This window comes from Trematomus bernacchii, unplaced genomic scaffold (genome assembly GCF_902827165.1).
Source record: "Trematomus bernacchii unplaced genomic scaffold, fTreBer1.1, whole genome shotgun sequence".
NCBI classification, from domain to species: Eukaryota; Metazoa; Chordata; class Actinopteri; order Perciformes; family Nototheniidae; genus Trematomus; species Trematomus bernacchii.
In genome coordinates, this window is record NW_022987313.1 from 10,017,518 (window position 1) to 10,038,442 (window position 20,925).

General features: G+C 42.0%; 1 protein-coding gene across 1 annotated transcript in view; it reads left to right on the forward strand.

Annotated features, from left to right (window-relative positions):
• The first annotated feature begins 1,178 nt into the window (after positions 1-1,178).
• The window catches only part of LOC117482158 (formin-like), a 45,299-nt gene continuing 25,552 nt past the window's right edge, over positions 1,179-20,925 (forward strand). The window contains exons 1-8 of the mRNA XM_034130196.1: positions 1,179-3,594; positions 3,725-3,845; positions 5,623-5,684; positions 7,529-8,307; positions 10,718-10,856; positions 16,915-17,002; positions 20,279-20,340; positions 20,492-20,580. Of these exons, the coding sequence (XP_033986087.1) occupies positions 1,777-3,594; positions 3,725-3,845; positions 5,623-5,684; positions 7,529-8,307; positions 10,718-10,856; positions 16,915-17,002; positions 20,279-20,340; positions 20,492-20,580 (3,158 nt within the window). The 5' untranslated portion in view covers positions 1,179-1,776. The remainder of the gene's footprint in view (positions 3,595-3,724; positions 3,846-5,622; positions 5,685-7,528; positions 8,308-10,717; positions 10,857-16,914; positions 17,003-20,278; positions 20,341-20,491; positions 20,581-20,925) is intronic.

Consider the following 20,925-nt stretch of genomic DNA (forward strand, 5'->3'; position numbering starts at 1 on the left):
CTCGGCCACAAAATTCCCCTCCTTTTTAATTGTAGTTTTGTTCAGATTGGGGGGGGATTAAACACCAATCCCAAGCAAATGCAATTAATCTTTATTGTTTTCACTTCTTTTTTTATTGCTAAGACATTTCCAACGTTAAATTATTACGGTGACAAATAATTACTCAATCACCCAGGATAGATTTCAGCATTCATGCAGTTCTTTTGCTTGGTTTATTACATCCATTTGGACCATATTGAGTTTAAAAAAATAACAAAATGTGATTTCCAGTTGTCTTCTTGAAGCATCATGTAGCATCATAGATAGCTAATTATTGTTATATATTGGTCCTTTGTCAGGGGCGTTGATAGTATTTGAAAATGTTACTTTAATTTTATGCCATTCATAAAACCAGTTTTCAAAATATTTGAAACCAGCCTTTAGAAATGTGCCCTGCTCGGGCAGTCTGAAGGAATGCATTCACAGAGGGTGACCTTTGGTGTCTAAGGGCATTCTGTTTTCCTAACCACTTTCATGACAATATTATTTTAAAAGGTATATAAGGTTAGAGCAAGTTAAATCAAGGTTAAGCAATAACATTCCCAAGTTGTTTCATTCATTTGTATTTTCTTAAGTTGTTAGCCTTTCTCACACAGATTCCTTGTTAGCTTGTAAGTTATAGCAACGGTGAGCTAGCAAACTTTAAAAACGTTTTTTTATGTAGCATACAGTGTTGTAAAAACTAAATTCCCAGTTTGAAGCAAAACTGACATTGTTTAGTGTATAGATACTCAAGGTAAGTGATGCAAAATGTCATTTTCTTCCTATCTATCCTGTCTGTGTGTTCAAGAGCTGCTAATCACACACATTTCCTTCATAGCATATTAGCTAGAGCAGGCTATGGCCAGGCTGACTAATCACCACGTCTTAAGCCTCATATTGCAGTAGCTCACCACTTAATGGTGCAATTCAGGGCTAATGGACCTCAGCAGCTCTCTACCTGACCACAGACCAGCTCCCCCTCTGTGTTTACTCTGTTACCTCGGTAGCCATTTTACGGAAGTGAGCAGAGGTAATTAGACACCTGTGGTGCAGGCTCTGCAGGTCTCCTCCCAAGGAGGGAGGAACCTGAAGGGAGGCGTCCCCAGACTGGGTAGACCAGTGAGACGCATTTTTTTCACAACCTGAGAGCCTTTTTTTCTAGCACACAGGCTTTCCTGTACACTGAGAGGCAAGTACAGGCAAACTAAAGGGACAGTTCAGTCATAGACTTCAGACTGAGACGGTTTACCGGCGCATAGAGAAAGATAATCTACAACTTTATGGATACTACTGCTCAACTTGTCGGAGCAGTCGGGAATGCTTGTGTGAAAGGCAGGTGAACTCTGCTCTCCCAGGGAGATTACAGCAGGACTTCCAGCCACTGAACAGCTTGAATTCACTTGCAGCGTCATGGGAATCTTGCTGGCACAGAGGAGCCGGCACTGTACTACTCACAACATAGTAGTAGCAGACTTTATGTTATGATAGTATACTTTGTAGAACTGGTTTGCAATTCAATAAACAGGAATACAGGATAGTGTTGTTACACTTGGCGGGCTCCTGGAGAAGGTAAGAGGAGCTGGCGAGATTTGTCCGCACAAAGGCCTTTTGTCCCCAGCCAGCAGCAGTGGTGGACTAGCAGCAGCTTGGATAGCTGGATATGGGGACATCTTTATTGGAAACCTTTTGCCAGAGTTGCCACCTGTTTGGGTTTGCCTCTCTTTCCTCTCAGTTTGTCTGACACTTTGAGCAAAAATGGAAAATGCAAGTAATAAGTCAGATGGAGCGGGGAAGCAGAGCTCCGGTTTGCTCATGAATGTGTTCAGCAGTTTCTTTGGCCAAGAAAGACCTGCTTCGGAGTCGCCCGTGCTGACATCTTTCAAGGAGCTGTCAGATGAGAATAACCCTCTTCCTGAAGGCGGTCAAACTACTTACAGTAAGAACAAGCTCCAAGAGAGAGAAGATATGCATCAAGATAATGTGACTGCTTCCTCTGGTACAGGGCAAAGTGCTGAGTCATTGGAAAACAGCAAGGAGTCTGGCGACAAAGTTAAAACGGCATCAGTGGCTCCAGTTGACCTGGATCTGGTCCAGGTCACTATGGTGGAAACATATAGTGACAATGAGGAAAATGAGGATGAGGAGGCAGCCTGCAGCAGCCGTAGTAAATCGGAGAAGCCTGCCATGACGAAGGAGTCTACCCCACCTGAGGAGGATAATAACAAAGTGGAGCATAATGATGAGGATCCCGCTGAGGCTGAGGCAGAGTACCAAATGCCTGTGTTTAGAACACACGGATTAAGGGGAAGATCCCGCATAGAAGCTATGCTTTTTCCAGACAGGTACCCCAGCGGAAAGGACTCTGGGACAGTTCCTGTTTCCAAACAAGAAGAAGGCTCTATGAGTCCCAAAGAGAGCAGAACCACAGTGTCTTCGGACGTAGAAAAACCAGATGCTGGAGATAAAAGTAGAGACAGCGTGGGTGCAGAAGAGGATAAAGAGTTTGTCGCCGTAGATTGTTCTCTTCCTGTTCCTGCCATCATTGCCGGAAGCCCAGTTTTGGAGGCCCCAGGTGATGATGCTGCCACAGCCTCTCCTTTAAAAGAGGACTCTATTTCACAGGAGGAGAAGACCGGTGACAAAATGGCTAAGGCTGAGGAGGAGACTAAGAAAGAACCTCACTCAAGCAAGGTGTCTCTCTCGGTTTCCTCGATCCCTAAGGCTTCTGAAGTCTTAGTTCAATCCTCCTCCAGTTTAAAGGAGCAGTCAGAAGCTGCTGGTGAAAAAACTAAAAAACGTTCCTTGTCATCCACACCTGAAAAGTCCACAGTTGTCATCCAGCCAAGGGCCAGTCCTGCCTCACAGCGCACAACTGCTCCAAAAACCCCAGAAGCAAAAAAAACACCACCTCCAGCTTCATCTACCCCATCCTCCTCCCCATCAAGGGGCACAGCACTGTCTTCGCCCCCTTCCTTCCAGATGCCGGCTCTCTTCAGTGGGCTGCGGGTGCTGAAGAAAGGAGCGGTGGGGGAGGACAGGGAGTCGGTGTCAGAGATCAAGCAGAGCGAGAAGGATGCTGACCTGGCCCTGCTCAGCCTGAAGAAGACGGTAAACAAAGCCAAGCTGTTCCCCGAGCAGAAGACCCCCTCTCCAGCCAGAAAACATGCAGAGCCTAAACCAGTTTTGGACACGAAAAGTACTGTGATGGGACAGCTCAGCCACCTGCTCAACAGAGACAGCCGCGAAGAGACCAAAAAGCCAGATGTGCAGCAGGATGCTAATCCAGAACGCGGCAGAAAGGAGTCTGAGAATGGAGAAGAGGTTGTGGGGGAGACGGTTTTAAGCCCAGAAACACCCACCTCTACACCAGAGAAAAAGAAAACCTCAGACCTGGCCTACGAAACCTTTAGGAACATCTTCGGCCCCAAAGGTGTCAAAAAGGACAAAGCTGACGACGTCGATCTGGATGCAGTGAGAAAGAAAATCAAAAATGACAAAGAAAATCTGAGGTCGATTTTTGAGAGGGCATCCAAATCCCCTGGCAAGGAACTCGGCAGTCCCACAGAGGCTATTGTATGAAACACAATATTTGTCATCTTTCTTGGTGTTTCTGCAAAGATGGGGGAAACTGATGAGACAAATTGGTCCTTTGTCATTGCATTGCCAAGTGTCAACGCTGACATGTTTTTTTTTCTCCCCACAGGCGGAGGTCACGTCCCCTACAGACAGCGAGGACCGAACACCAGGGCGTCTTCAGGCTGTGTGGCCCCCACCCAAAACTAAAGATGAGGAAGAGAAGGTGGGCCTCAAATACACCGAGGCAGGTAAGAACTGCAACCGTTGTCTGTCTTCACATCTAAAAACCCGGACGCTGATAGAGACATCTCACCAGTCAAGTATTTTTAAATGACAAACATTCAATCAGATCATTATGAGCACTGAAAGAAAAGTAGAGCCACCACTATCACACCTTTTGAGCACTCATACTTTGAGATAAGTCATGCAGTGCTGGCTAAGTATCATGAGCAAGGTGTAATGCATCCTTTAAATCCATTTAAGAACACATTGAGGCTGCATCTGTGTTGCTGTGTGTGTGTGTGTGTGTGTGTGTGTGTGTGTGTGTGTGTGTGTGTGTGTGTGTGTGTGTGTGTGTGTGTGTGTGTGTGTGTGTGTGTGTGTGTGTGTGTGTGTGTGTGTGTGTGTGTGTGTGTGTGTGTGTGTGTGTGTGTGTGTGTGTGTGTGTGTGTGTGTGTGTGTGTGTGTGTGTGTGTGTGTGTGTGTGTGTGTGTGTGTGTGTGTGTGTGTGTGTGTGTGTGTGTGTGTGTGTACAATTGAATAGAATTCAGTTTACTCTGGGCAGCACGCCATGTGTTGTACTTTAAAGGTGTTATGTCACACAGACTGGATAAAAACACACACTGCTGTGGATGGGCTGATTCAATTACAAAGGAACACGCTTTTCTTTCATGTTCAGAGTAGAGTGAAATTGTGTTGTCTGAAAGCGTACAGCGCGTTGAATCGGCAGTGAAACAGCTGTTGGGTGGCCTGTGTGGTGCTGCTTCATCTCTGAGAATAGATTAGGACCAGTAAGTGTGGATTATTCTGGTGATTGGTGCTCCAGGATCAGGCTTTCCTCTTGTATAAGAGAATAATGTGAGAAACCTCCGAGGCAGAGCAAAAGTCCACACTGTGATCCATATACTGTAGATAAACCAAAACCTGCGCTCATTCATACCATATGCATTTCTTTCAAACACAAGTACTGCTTAAATGGCGTAAATAATTGACTTTCAGGTGGAACTACAGTAGTTTTAATAGAGTTTTAACACCAGCCTGATTATAATCATTGACTCGGATTAATCATTGCTGCAATAAAATGTAACTCGTTGCTTGCAGGTCAATGCTAAAAAGTCCCAAACAGGATCATCTTCCTCAATTGTATAAAGGAATAAAGACTCACAAATGTAAATAAATGGCCCTAAACTCAACAGTCTGGTCCTTAAATGAAGAAAAGACACAGTGGTGTAGATTAAGATGGGACAAGTTGTTATAACTAACTTTTCAGGACCAGTATTCCTAAACTCAAAATAGTTTCCTTTTATGTACTGACTTAGTTGTTCTCTATGGTTGTCAAATACTGCTGTCCCATAATGGACTGGAGATGAATCATGTAGTGGGTGATCTTTCCACTTTTGTGCCGTCATCTTATTAGAAGCAACAGCTCTGTATTTTTGATGTGACCTTACAAAATGTTTTGGTTGAGCTTTAATTTGGGCCAGCAGTATCATTTAAAACAGGTTGGTTGACCTTTTTATAGGTAAGGAATGTTCCACCCTTCTGTAGAATCTTAACACTAACATCAGCACATCTTGTTAGTATGTCTTTGTCAGATTAGCTTGATAATGATTTAACATACCAACTGTGTAGCCAGTAGCTCAAGATAACACAACTCTAACCCAATTATCTCAACCTATTGGCAAATGAATAAACAACGCAGACAATGAGCCGGGATGACACTCCAGTCTACTGTATATGTTATACATCTAAACGCCCAGCTGAGTCATGTCATTAAACATGTGTCTTTGTTCTGCTTCCTCTCAGAGCACCAGGCTGCCCTCTTGCAGCTGAAGAGAGAGTGCAAGGAAGATCTGGAGAGGATGCATGTAAGTTATCATTCAACGTGAGCAGAAATGTCAACACACTGACTGAAAACACATTACACTCCGGAGAAAATGAGATGATGCATTTCTGTGTGAGCAGACTAGTTTACTAGAACATTTAAGGGAATACGTTTGAAAAATAATAAACAGGGGAAATAAAGTACAGCAATATATTTGTGACAATCATCTATGCACAGTATAGGTGGGACAATAACGGCACATTTAAAATAATAAACCACTAATTATGTTGGAATATGTAGTCTGATATAGCAGTAGACTCTCCTGAACACAAGATGGCAGTACGTGAGCATGAAATGATCCCGTGCAGCAGGACCAGTGCAACACTACTGCTGAATATTCACTTACAGCAGTAGAAGCTTTTGCCACAGGTCTTGAAGTTGCCCAGTATTGTGTATAATATTTGAATAACCTGTCTGTCCAGTTTTAGTTAATTCATTATTTAATGTTTTATGTTTAAAAGATGTGTACAGCATATTACCCGGGGAAACAGTTTACATAGGTAAAAATATATCAAACTTAAATCAGATTAAAATTACTGTTCAGTGTATTTTGTAGTGTTACTTCCTAATATATGGAATTAAGTTGCAAGCTTACAGTAATTATAGGAAACCCAGAATGGATAATATGTATGATACAGAATAAAATAAATTACAGGTTGAGATTACATTTTTTTAGCTTAGATGGTTGCAATTTTAAATGTTGATCTATTTGTAATTTTAAGCCTTTTTTTTATTCTGTGGTTAACTTGGCATTTATGTATTTTTATATTATTTTTTTCTAGTCTTTTTTAACATGTAGGAGACTCTTTAGTGTTGAACTCAAAATTGTAAAAACTAAGTATATATATATAAAAATATTTAAAAAAAAATTAAGACCAGAGTATAAGCATTTAGTGAATACACATTTAAAACATAAAACGCCTAATGTCTTTATGTCTTGAGTTCCAACAAAGAGTAAAACGGAAGTTCATTTTTTAAGTGACATAATATATAAAAACGAAGGCTCTTAAAACAATAACAAGAGACTAGAATTTCATATTTTAGGTAACGTATAATAATATAACTTCTAAATGTCTTCCAATAGAGTTCTGTGATGGAGATCCCTTTTGACTCCATTATGAAGGCTCATTCCAAATCCAATTAGGCTGTGTCTGTTTCATTCATCAAAAGCAGGGATAGGGAACAGTGCTTCATAGATGTTCTTCTTTCATCCGTCAAATTAATCAATAGTCAATCTTATTGTGTACACTTGGAAAAATAGGAGCGCATAGTTGTGGCCATATTACATAGTTTGTTCCACTGATAAATTGCTTTATGGACTGTTTTTCTTGACAAGTCTGACCTCAGAATTAATCTGTTTAAAACCTTTCATTTAACGTCAACCTTTTTAAACAACTTATGCTGACACTGAGGCACATGTACCGCAGACAGCCCACAAGATTAATTGCAAAACTATTTCCTTTTATGTATCAAATTTAATATTTTTCCTTGATGCAACAGTTTTCTCATTATTTAAAATGTCAGATAAAAACCAAAGCAGATTTTTTACTTTAAGAGTCAAATACTAGTCTCCTTGGGAAATAATTCAATAGAAAAAAAAAGTTGAGAACAAACCTGGAAGAGAACTACAAATATTTGTATTTTTCAACTTCAAGAATCACAGTCATGTAAAAACATTTTGATGAATAATCAAACACTTTAACCCAAATTCAAGCAAGGAAACGTGTTGCTAGTTTCTCAAAATGGTCTTGGGATATTATGTGATGAAAAGTAATAGAAGTTTCTGTTTTTGTTTTGTCTCCGTCACTCCACTCTTGTTCCTTACAGTCCGACTTTGAGCTCAAAATGTTCCAACTGCGAGGAGAGCATGCTGTCTCCATGTCACAGCTGGAACTAGAGATCTCTAAGATGCAGAGAGACCGGGGGTACAGTGCAGGTCATTTGAGGGGGGAGGTCCGGGACGCTGCGACGTCCACCACAGATGACCTCATATCCAAGACCTACCGCACCGTCAGCATCCAGACGGACAGGGAGAGCTTCATCAGGAGCCCCGAGGGGGAGGGGGGCGTTCAGAGCCCCAACCAGAATGTGCCAAAGAAACTCAACCTTGACTCCATGGGTCTGAATCAAAAACCTGAAGCAGCCCCAGGGCCTTCTGGAGCACCCCCGCCCCCGCCACCTCCTCCCCCTCTCCCACCAGGCCTCTCAGGACCACCACCACCTCCTCCTCCTCCTCCCCCTTTACCAGGCACCACTGGGGCACCGCCACCACCCCCTCCACCACCTCCGCTCCCTGGAGGTGGTCCGCCGCCGCCACCCCCTCCCCCTCCTGGCCTACCTGGTTTTGGCCCCCCACCACCTCCTCCTCCCCCTCCCGGCCTACCTGGTTTTGGCCCACCACCACCTCCCCCTCCCCCTCCTGGCCTACCTGGTTTTGGCCCACCTCCTCCTCCACCTCCACCAGGCGGAGGCCCGCCGCCTCCTCCCCCTATGGGGGGCTTCAGTTTTGTCCCGAAGGTGGAGAAGGCCCCAAGGAAAGTTGCAGTGGAGCCAGCCTGTCCCATGAAGCCCCTGTACTGGACCAGGATACAGATACAGGACAATAAGTATGTGGAACATCGCTTTAAATCTCTCATTTCATCTTGAAAGGATAATTGCACTTGATTGCAACTTTGTTCTTATTTTCAGTGATTTGTCCATCATTGCTGCTCGTAATAAAAACTGTTATACTCAGCAAGTAAATTGCAGAGAAAGTGGCAGTATTGCTATGGAGAAGTCCAACTGGGCAGGATACACAAGCAGTCAGGTGACCATACTGGTGCTAAACACCAAATTAGCCAAATGTATTTGAAAGAGAGCACAGTAAAAAGGTATATTTATTGCCCAAACTGTCCATTGTTAACATCCAACACAATTTATAGACTGACCCCCTGCTTCAACTTTGACCTACCATACTTAACATAATTGTGAACACACAATTCTTCTGTGCAGCGAGGGATAATTGTCGACATTTTGTTGGGGGCCAAATTAACCGAAGAAATAAGTGGTTTAGATACTTAACTTTTGACTTGTTTACAGCCTCTCTTATTGTTTGACAACTAATTTCTTTCATTATTGGACATCAATGTAGAATGTTGCCATGTTTTAGGATATCAGAAATGACTTTTGTGGGGGCCAAAACCACAAAAATGAGACCCAAATCATAATTAACTGGAGTTATCCTTTGGAATTTCAAAAAAACATAGAGTTGCTTTTCACACTTGCATTTATTTCTGATATAAACCCAAGGCTAGAAAAAGCTAGGATTAGTATAAGCTCAAATCACATTTGTATTTGTTATTAATTACCGTAACAACTGAATAACCTTACTCCTCAGTGATTTATTTGGTGGATTTCTGCAGGATGTCATCAATATGACATCTTAATGGGGTCTTAGTTTAGCTTTGTTCAGAGAGATATCAAAGATATGCCGTGTGCACCGTGCTCCGTCGTCTTCTGGCACTGTTGAGACACTCTGTAATTGTAAGTGGATTATCCAGCCCATTTACAGTGGCTGTGGTTGTTGCCTCCGAGTGCCAGGCTTCCAGCTTTATGGCCTTGTATTTCCATGGCTGGATTAGCGGGGGGAAACTGAGTTGTGGTTCGCACTCTCTCTTTCTCTCGGGTCCTGGCCAGCGCTGCCTGGAGGACTGCCTGACTAGTACAGCAGTTTCACGTCAGCTATAAATTTAACTGTAAAGGGCCAAGTTAAGGGGCATTAAATGGGTCAGATGTTTAACTATAGCTGGATCAGCTGTGTGATCTCTGTTAATGGTGTGAGGTTTCCGAGTTATGAGGGAGGGAACAGTATGCCAGGTGTCTGAATGTGAGCCCGAACATCAAGTATGGTTGGCAGAATGCGGGGCAAACTTTCTTGGGAAATAAAGAAATGGGAACTTTAAGATAGGATTCAAACTCAATAACTGTCGTAATCCGGTCAATTAGAAAGTGGTCCTGTGTGGAAATATTTTTGGGGTTTTGGATGTTGTTTTCTTTTCCAAGATGGTTTCCTGCACAGTTGGGAGTCGTCTTATTTTCCCCAGTCTATCGGAAAGGAGTACAAAATCAAAGCGTTTTCAGGACAGAATCATTATGTCTTCAACAGAAAAACTTCTTGGCCGCCTCTTACTAAGCAATACGAGGCCAACAGCATGCAGAAACAATTGGACTTACACGGCCCTAATTGAGTCACTGGCAATGCAGTTGATTGTTCTGTTATTTAAGCCACGATAAGCCTGCAAGCTCTTGTGTTAGTGTGCTGTGTCCAGGATCTCTTTTCATTGTAACTGGGCCTTGATTTGGGGGAAATGACCTGCCAATCTCATGACCTCACATATGAGATGTAATGTCATTAAACAATGAGCCTGCGACGTGTTAAACAATAGGAAACCAGTATTTAGGCATGTGCAGCGTATTAAGAATGTCGTCATTCCAAAATCTGTTGTTTGAATACGTTTATTTGTTGGTAAGCATTTTATTAATAGACTTAGTAAAGTAAAGCAGACACAGATGGCATTGTTACAGCAACAGAGTGCTTAAATCCTGAACATCCTCTTGACTTTAGACACCTCTTGATCTTATTTCTGCCTCTGTTTGTTTTTTCCACGTTACTCAGCAACTTCTGAAACACAACATTGTCTCCCGTATTTGAGTCCATTTCCCGGGAATGGCCCCATATTACAGAAACAAGCACGTCTGAAACTTTTGTTATTTTTATCACCTCGCTCATAAACAGTGCTTTTTAAAGTTGAGATTGCAGTCCTTCCTGCCAAGTTTTTGCGGGACAGCGAAATGGAAAATGAAAAGCAGTGGGCAGGTTGAATAAACACACTTCCACAAATAGAACACACAATTTGTTTAGCTCAAATAAAGCCTGGACTGTGAGCCACTGTCATAGGGAGTTTTAGTTTTGATGCATACATTTATGTAAAAAGCATAAAATAAATCACATATTAAAATATTGCCTTTATTTCCCAGCAACAACACACTGTGGGGTTCTCTGGAGGAACCAAATCTCGACGCCATTGAGTTTGAGGAGCTTTTCTCCAAAGCCACGCTGCAGCCAAAGAAGAAACCCCTGTCGGACACCTTTGAGAAGAAAGCCAAAACTAAGAAGGTAGATTTACTTCCTCCTAATATTGGTTTTGTAAAGCCAAATGACCGGCTTTTTCTTGTTGCTTTTGATGGTTATCTTGTGCACTTTGTCTCTCGCTACAGCAACCTGGAGGCATTATTGGTGTTCTTTCTTTTCAAGCTTTGTTTAAAAAAGACTTTCTGTATGCTTTCATGTTCAATAATAAATCAAAGAAAGGAATAACAAAGGGTTGAACCGGGGAAGAAATGGATTGGGACTCTCATCAGGGTCTCCTCCAGGCTGTTGTGTGCAGTTGCCAGGTCTTGCACGGGGCCAACACCAGCTATCAGTTTATGGGTTCACTCCCTTGTTTTTGTCTGTACAAGCCAAGCTCACTGTGCACGATCGAATGAAAGCAGGGCTTTAGAATCATGTCGTTTTGTTCCATCTGTGCAAACTTCAAAATCAAGTTTTTAAAGGTCTCCTATTATACTATTTTTAGGCATGTAGTTTAGGTCTCAGATATGTACAAATATATAAAAGAACATGTCTATGAAGTGTTTTGCTCAAAATACCAAACAGATCACCCATTCCCCATATCCCTCTATTTCAGCCCTCTTAGAGAAGTGCTGATTCTGGGTCCTTAGCCTTTTTTCTTTTTTTTTAAGGTGGGGGGGGGGGGGAGGGAGGGAGAGCTAATGCCTGCTTAGAATTCTACCGGCAGAAACTCAGCTAAATGCTGCCGTGATGAAACGCCATATCATTTTCAAAACCACATCAAGGATTATTTCTGAAACAGTATGGAGCTCAAATTTTCTCCAGACCATATTACCTCCAAAACGTTGCGCATTGTTTCTGATAGCGACGTTTCTGATAGGGTGTAAAGCCACATTTCCGATATTACGTAATATCGGCAGCAAATCTGGATCAGCTCCGTTGTTGGGTTTTATTTTCGGACACTTTGTGAGTTCCCTGACACACCGGGGACGCATATCTATGTATAAAAGACATCAAAAAGTGCATTTTGCATGATAGGAGACCTTTTTAAAGATGAAACGAAAGCGAAGGTGTGCCAGATTGATCTACCGCCCCCCACCCCCCCCCCCCCCTACTTGTTGATGTCTTGTCAAATGTTGCAACGCTGCACTTCTGCTGCAGCCAGCGCCGCGTCAGCACCTGGGCCGCCTTGTGGTCCTCACTGTGGCGTCCAAGCAGTTAGAAATCGGCCACTGCCCCAGACTCTCCCCCTTTAAATCCATACACATCCCCCTATTCTGATCAATTTGTCAAGGCTCCACTGCACTCCAGAGGGCCTAAATGTGTGTGTGTGTGTGTGTGTGTGTGTGCTCGTGTGTGTGTTCTTCTGTCCTCCTTCTCTCCGTTCAGTCTGGTCACTCTAAAGCGGCAAACTGTCCAACATTTGATCCAACTCAGACAGCCACATCTAGACACAAATCTAGCCAACTGTCTCCTGCCTGGGCTTACATCAGCCTGGAAGAGGATTGACCCCACTAATGGAAACACTGCTGAGACTATTTCATATCAATCTTTGAAAAAAATCTCCTGGACAACATAGCTTTGTTTTTATTATTGACTAAAAGGACATGTAAGGTCTGTAGTTTTGATATCACTGGCTGTGGTTGATATCCATGTTTAGACATTTTGTCCCCAGCCCTGTGATTAGACAGGATCCTTAGATTTAATATAAAGGTCTGTGTTTAGAGCCACGAGAGCATTCACAGTCCAACTCTACGATTAAAGAGGGGAAGTAAATACCTAAAGACATGGTTGTTTTTACCAGTCCAAGTTGCTGGAAAGGTCAAAAAGACTTGTTTACTCAATCATTTTTTATCCTTTTGAAAGTTTATACTGAGTTAAAGGGAGAGAAATCATCTGAATCATCAGTTGATGATGGCTTCCAAGAAGTTCAGCTGGTTAACGGCTGCAAAAGAAAGGAATGGAAATATAGAACGAAAAGAAACAGATATATTGGAGGAAAGGATGAGAGCAGGGTTAGAGATTAGGTGCTACTGAGTCAAGGAGAAATGGACCATCAAGATCGACTGAATGTGTTTTAAATTTAACATTTTCAGCTATTGTGCAATCATTTTTTATATCATTTTGGCTCTACTTCTTTCTGATTTGAGGGCTTACAAATGTTGTAATTTGATTTTAAGTTATTTCTCAATAGACCAATTCTTTATTTGATCTAGAACAGTGGTTCTCAAATGGTGGGTCGCGACCCAAAAGTGGGTCGCGGACCCGTTTCGATAGGGTCACAGATGTGAGTGAAGAAAAAAAAATTGAAAAAGAAAATTCTTTGTTGGACTGGAAGTACCGACCATAAACGGTTTTGAAAACTTCTGTCACGTAGTGATCATCTTCTCAATAAAACATCTTTGCTGATGTTTTTTCGAGTCTTCTGGCCAATCAGAATCAAGATTGTTTCCGGAAGTCCCCACGGAGAATAACTTTGCGGTAGAACTATTCTTTATACATCCATGGGTACAACTTCAGATAAAAATGAACACATAATGAGATATGACCCCCGGTTTGATGATTGACAGGTCACAGAACAATGGGAGCGATCTACCCTTACCCACAATTGAAAGTAATTCACACAGACTATTTCCTCTTTACTCTTCTCTCTGTGTGGAGCAGCAAGTTCAGCTGTCAGAACAAAGTGAAAAACAAACAATGGCATAAAATATTATTAATATGTCGGGTAGTAATATATTTATTTATTTTCATCTCGGAGTGTACCAGAATGCGTAGTTTATATGTTAGTATTTCTAAAAATCTCCTGGGGGCAGCATATGTGCCTTTTTATGTTATACAGTTCAGCTTTGATTCCATCATCTCATTAAACCTTATTTAAAAGCATTCTTCAGTTCTGTGAAGGGATATATGCACTGTACTTCACTTTAATAATGTATGCTGAAAAGCGTATATATTGCAGCCCAATTTTTTGTTGAATAGATTTGAGTGGTTAAAAATTTCGGGTCGCGATTGATTGACAAAGGAAAAAGTGGGTCCCAAGGCCTGACCAGTTGAGAACGACTGATCTAGAAGATGCAAAATTGCATACCGCAACTGCCCAAAGCTGGGCCCATGGTGACATCTTGAAATGTCTAACATTTTTCAATGTCCTATCATTAGGATTATAAACTAGGCTGCATCATTTTCAGAATCTGACCACAGTGTTTTCTGCATGTATTTTGTAAATTGTGTAACTTGCTGCTGTTAAATACCAACCACCTATGTGCAATATGTGCTAGATGTGCAATATATATAGATTCCGTTAATAACTGTGTAATGTATACCTGGCTGCTAAATCCTAAGAACTGTTACAGGATGTGTATCTTTTTTTAATTATGTCATTTTTTATTATATATATTTTTTTTATTATATCATAACTTAGTACTTTTTTTTTTAAATGCATGTCACATATTTAACATATGTAACATTAAGCTGTCTGGCTCTTTTTCCTGCTGTAACTACGCAAATTTCCCCTCTGTGGGACTAATAAAGGTATTCTGATTCTGATGTCTGCCAATACCGCTGGACACGGTGGGAGACCTGCCTCTTGTTATAATGTTGGCATTGAATCTGTGTTGGTATTTGCGTGTGTTCAATGACCTTGTTTGTTTGTTTCTCCTTGTGTTTGTGTATGCACCGGCATGTGTACGTTTCGGTGTTTCGTGCGTTCGTGTGCTTGAACGCACGTGTGTGATGACGGCACGTCCTCCTCGCGAGTCATTATGCACTTGCTCAGAAAGTGTTGCCAGATCATGCTAACACCACGGCCTGGGGCAGTGTGTGCGGCGAGAGGAGATGAGTGGGAGGGAATGGAATGTGTGTGTACATTATGCATATGAGCCACTTCCCCACTTTCCAACATCTCCACACTCCGCAAAAAGTTGAAACTTGGGGGATGCAGACGATGCCTACATGAGTGAGATAATCTTTATCATGTGTGCCACAGAGAAATCAAAGCTCTTGTTTACTCTGGAGCCCTTCTCTCGCTGCTGATTAGCATATCAAAGCAGAGGAGATGACATGGAAGACAGCTCTCCCGCCCGAGCAGACCGGACTGGACTGGACTCTGGTGTAATTGCAGGCATGTGGCTCCGCTCCACTGGCGAGAGGAGGCAATGAAGACGGGGCACCTATAGGAGTGGTGGTGGGGGGGGGCTGGGGAGGATGGGCATGTCGGTGCATACTTGATTGAGGGATTAGAAGGGAGGCAGAGATGAGGAAATGAATCGAGCTAAAGTTTGTACGTGAGCAAATATGAACAAAAAACAGTAATTTCCCCTAAGCACATAAATCAAACCTGTATCAAGTTTAAACATAGCGGATCTCCTTAAACAAACATCAGCTTTAACTGGTTTATGGGGATGACTTATGAGCAATCATGGTGCGTTTATTAAAGACATATTTGAAGCTGTGGCTGTGACGTAGGAGAGTGGGTGTAAGATTAACACGACCGGGGTTGCGGAGTGTATCGGAGGTGGTTATGGATGTGAAGTCTTGATCCAGTTGTTATTGTAACATCTGCCTGGGTGATTCCAGACAGATAGTCAGACAGACAGTCACCACGGAGCATGCTGGCTGCTCATCCGTGGTTGTGTAAACGTTCCTCTCGGCTCCGAACCAGCGTCCCCCTGCCCACCTCGCATAACATCAGCCACCTGCTTCAGCTCAAACTGCCGACACTCCCAGTGTCTCCCCTTCATTAGTTTGTTTATTTCCTTAGGCGGCTCGCCTTTCTCTCTTACTGACCCGTTTGCATTTCAAACTAAAGTATTGTTCTGCCCACAGGAGGGAGACATCAGCTATTTGTTGTACCTGTCTCAGCATCAGCATCACGCGTCTCCCTCCGCTGTTTTGCTTGTCTGAAACCAAGCATCCAGCATCAGTTGTCTTTTCTCATTAACGTAACTGTTTGAGCTAATTGGCGATTTCTGTAGCCACAGTAAGCGGGAAGGGTTCCTGGACTGCTTTAAGTGTGGCCCGTCCAAAGTGGTTAATTAGAGGTGTTGGGAAAGCCTGGTACTCAGCCGTCTCAAGTCCCTAGAGTGGGAGATCCCCAGTGATCCAGGTAATAGAGCTGGAAGCAGCATGGCACCCACTAACGCCCTGTAATGCAATACCCACTTCTAAGGCTTCGGCTCTCCAGCTCCCACTGGACAGCCCAGTAGCCGACACTGCCATAATACCTAATGAAGAAGCCTGACACATTAACTTTTAGAGCGGGGCTTTACCTTGCCAAAACTCTCTCTGGCTTTACGGCTAATTCAGTCATAAGTAATTGTGACCATGTGTACGCACAAATAAAAATCCTGTGAATTTATAGTTTGTTATAAAAGCTTGCTCTTCTAGACTGTCCTTTTATGGTGCCACTTTTGCCTTTGTACTTTCACTGCGACTTGATATTTTTTGATTATATCTCACACATGTTCTTCGGTAAACTGGAGGAGGTGCTTTTCTGTTTGACTTTGCTCCCTCATTGATGTAACTTGACAAAGTGTGTCCCAGCTACGTGTGTTCGGCATATTTCCCAGTCATTTGCATCACAATGATGGGTTACGACAATGTGTGTTGATTAGTCTGGTCGTGTGGGTCAACCGAGATGATTCCCAGGCTGCTCTGGGCTTCAGGCACTCTGTCTTGCTCATCATCTATCATCTGCTTCCACAGCCGGGGGAAGTGACTAAGTGATTTTCACCCGGCCTCTCATCGCAGAAATTAACTTTTTATTCACCATCTGTTCCTCAGCTTGTTTTATGCCTGTGTTTGTATAATGAAATTGATGATAAACTCTTGTTGGGAAGAAATCTGGTGGTTTAATTTCGAGTAAAGGTTTCGTAATGAACCCTAACATTATTTGAAATGTGAAACCAACTTCCTACAATGTGGCAATAATACATATTTTGTTCTCTTCTCAATAATGAGCCACTATACTATATCATTTATTAAACATTTGGAATTAAGCTTAAGCATTATTAAGTGAAATGCACACTGTGGGGTTTATTCTGAATTCCACCAACTCGCCCTGTTTAATACTAGGAATAATGTGTTTCCGTTTTCTTCTCAGATTATCAAGCTGCTGGATGGGAAGCGTTCGCAAGCAGTCGGCATTCTAATATCGAGCCTGCATCTGGAGATGAAGGACATTCAGCAAGGTGAACAAGTATTTTCCGATGTCAGTCTGTTTTGAAATGTTAAGATCTTTGTGCACACTATGATTTAATTTTGATCTCTTTCGAGGAAGGAGCTCCTATTTCAATTCAACAGCAATAAACCAAATTTACAGTCCCGTTTAACAATAAATTGAGGATGACTCCTGATGAAATGCAGATGGAGTTATTCTTAGAGATGAGATAGTGAGCCCTGCAGCAGGGAATTATTTCCAAGCTCTTGACAGCTATTAATTTGTAACTAGAGGCACCTTTTTAATATTAACAATTTTTGTTTCGAATGGAACATGAATGACTTTTCCAGTAATCATGATGAGATAGAAAATGCCTAGTTTGCCAAAATGTGAGACGGATAAAAGCAGCCTTTCAGTTTTTCCTGCCAGGTTGCTTTAAATACCTCCTGCACTGTTTAAAATCAAATGGCAAACTTTCTCATTTGCATGAATTGATTGCATGCTTGGTTGTTCTGTGGAAAACACAGGCGTGTGTGTGTGGTAAAGTGGCTATATGTGTGTGTAAACACATAATATGTGTGTTGGGGACAGCGTAGATGGGACTGTGGCGGAGAGTGCCTGCCGCCTGCTAGTCTGAGCATGCGGCCAGCAGATCTGTTTATTGTAGCCAGTGACGGTTTCCACAAGCCTAATGGGACTGACACCCCACTAATGATCTAAGCATGTACAAAACCACCTTCCACAGTTAGCAGACACTGCGCTACCACATAAAACCACCTCAAACACAAGCCAAACAGCACATAACACCAGGACGCCCATTTTTTTCTCCTAACCCTTCAATCCTTTTCTCTCTGTTCCAGTGTCAGTTTGTAGAGGAGGTTTGGTTAAACACCCAGCATGAAGCTGCTTCCTGGTGTCTTTAATGGGTGTTGTATGTGAAATGGACAATTTGAATCGGACAATGATGGCCCTTAATAAGCACTTTTAAGACCTCCAGTCCCTGGCCTCGCCTTCTTGCCTCCCCTTTGTTGCCAAATTAAAAGGACATGGGACATGTAATGTAATTAGAGCTACTAGGGAGGGAGGGAGAAAGGGAAAGAGGGGAGTAGGAAAGGTAGCACTTTGGTTGAGGGAGGAAGGGGGTCAACTGCACCCGCCGGAGTGACTGGGGGACCTCAAGGGCCACCATGGTTCAAGGGCAAAGGGAGGCTCTCCCCCACACACCAACTAACCACACACACACATACACATGTTCACATACCACACATGCCCTTCCACACCAAAGCCGATGAGTGAAAAGTAGAAGGAGAGGGTGTGAGGCGGTTGGCAGGCAGGCTTTGATCTGTCGGTGTGGAGAGATATCCGGCTCCCCTCGGATCAGAGTGCTCCTGTGCACACTGGAGCAGGCCCCCCTTTGGTGTGTGATTGACGGCTGCATGGCTGAGGGACTGAATAATCCACTCTAATAAGATGTAGGAAGTGGACCTCCAGCATTCTCTGTGATCCAGACATTGGGACCACATTGACAGCTTCTCTGCCACAAGAACAGCTGGGAACCAGAATGAAAAGTATTACCTTGTTAGCTGGAAGCAGTGTGTCATTGAAAAGACTAGGGCTGTGTTGTTAAAATACTCTTGTGTACCTGTCCCAATTTGATAAATGATGCGTGGTACTCCATAAACAGCACTTTTTAAACTGTTATAAACATACCTTAAACCTTTTTCAAAACTCGAATTCTTGAATGTATACTACACATGAATATTGGTAGTAGCTAGAATTCAATAAATTATGATCTCAATATTAATTTAATTTAAAGGCATGAAATAACACATTCCTGTCTTTAGAAATTAAATGTTTAAATTCCATTGTCTCCCAGTTTCACTAACATTTACTTGGTCTGGCATGACAAACATTTTGACTGGTAGTTTATTGGCTAATGTTGGCAAACTTTTGCTATATTTTGCTGTGTAACTAACATTGTGTTCATTTTTTGGCTACAACACTTTTGACTATTTGTTGTCATTGCATAATTGTCAATTGTAGCCTCAGTGGCAAAAACATACAAAGCTTTGCTTTTAATGTTAATATAGTAAAAAGCTATTGTTATGTTAGCTAACTTTAGCAAACATTTGTAAATATTTGCTGAGTAGCCCAACTTTCTGACATTGTGTTGTTATGTTACACGATATTTGACCGTTGAGCTACTACTATCTAATACAATAAGCTACATATACAGTCAATTCCGGCCTTTCTCTTTATGCCTATATGTGCTAACTTTACGCTATTTGTTGTTTGAAAATGTAAGCTATGTTGTTTAATAGCATTAGCCTACTGAAGTTAGCTTGTGTTGTTATCTTTATACTTTGACAGCTGAAAATACAATAATATCTCTAATCATAAAGTATGGCGGTGTGAGCCTATTCTACGTAGAATACAGTTCTGTTCCTGCATCAGTTCTTGGTAATGTTTAGTCTCATTGAGGGACTGCTTTGAGAGTATGCTGCCCTCCTCAGTTGACCCCAACCAGACAACTTTCAACTGACTGTGCAGCACTGGAGCCATCCCTCCTGTCGTGTCCTCCTCCCTCACTGAGCTATAAACCTGTGACACTTCTCAGACACGGAACATGAGTCACTTTCTCTTTTTGCCTTTCGTTTTTACTACTTGGGTCAGGCTAAACAAACACACAGCCAGTAGGCAAAGCAGGACAAGAAACTTTAAACCTTTTTCACACATCTCAGTTTTTATGTGGCTAAATCATGATCTTTGCCAGACTTAATTAACCTTAATTATGTTTCTCGCTTGTTTCACCATCTCCTGTCGATCTCTAAAAATCATTACAGTCAGCCAAGAGGTTAAGCAGGCAATCTGTTTTGAGTCAGCGTTGGCCAAAGCATCCTTGGCGTCAGACCCAGTCTGACCTCCATATATCTACACCCGGAGCCTGGCTTCACCACCTCAAGCTGACATTCTAAGTTAGCTATGAGCTGCGTAGTTCAATCATGGTGTGTGTGTGTCGGTGGAGTGTAGATGAAGATAGACTTTGCTTTTAATCAAATATTATTTCTCTTCTACAATATGTAGTATGTATTGCATATAGATTTGCCAATATGTAGTATGTATTGCAAAATATATACATTTCTTTTAGCCGAAGTTTGAAAAAGTTACAGGGCTATCATGAGTTTACTGTGGGAAAAATCAGTTTGTTCTCCATGCACTGGCAGCAGTTAAAAAGAAGCATGCTTTGGCAAAGATCTTATTCATTTATAAGACTGACTGCTCATAATGAATATCTTTACTGTTCCAGCTGTGCTTACTGTGGACAACTCTGTGGTGGATTTGGAGACCATAGAGGCTTTATTTGAAAATGTAAGTATGAAGGAGCGGTCTGTCTGTTGTAATAAAATCAAGTCTCTAAAGTTATCCAACAGTTTTAACGAGAATAGAAAGGTCGTATTATTTTTATTGCAACAATTTGTTATAAATGTTTCCTGTTTTTTCGATGTGTGTTTCTTCTTAGAGGGCCACCAGTGATGAGTTGGGCAAGATAACGAAACATTATGAGAATGCAAAGGAAGATGAAGTCAAACTGCTGGACAAACCCGAACAGTAAGATCTTTTTTAAATACATTCATAAATCATGATAAACTCGCCTGTATTTCTAAGATAAATTAAGTTGAGTTTAGATATTGTATTTAGTGCTGTCAGTATTTATTTATAGTCTATTACATTTACTTTACTTTCAGAGATTTCCCACGAAACAGACCAACCCCAAATGAATTAAATTAAAAAAGAAATGTATTCCAATATTAATAATTAATACGTTTATTAGAACATATTAAATAATTTAGCCTAATATTGGGATACATTTTTGATTCCCTCTTTCTTAAGTATTTTTTGTCATAAAGTCTCTACAACTTTGTGTGTGTGTAATGGACATTGCTCCAGTAGTTC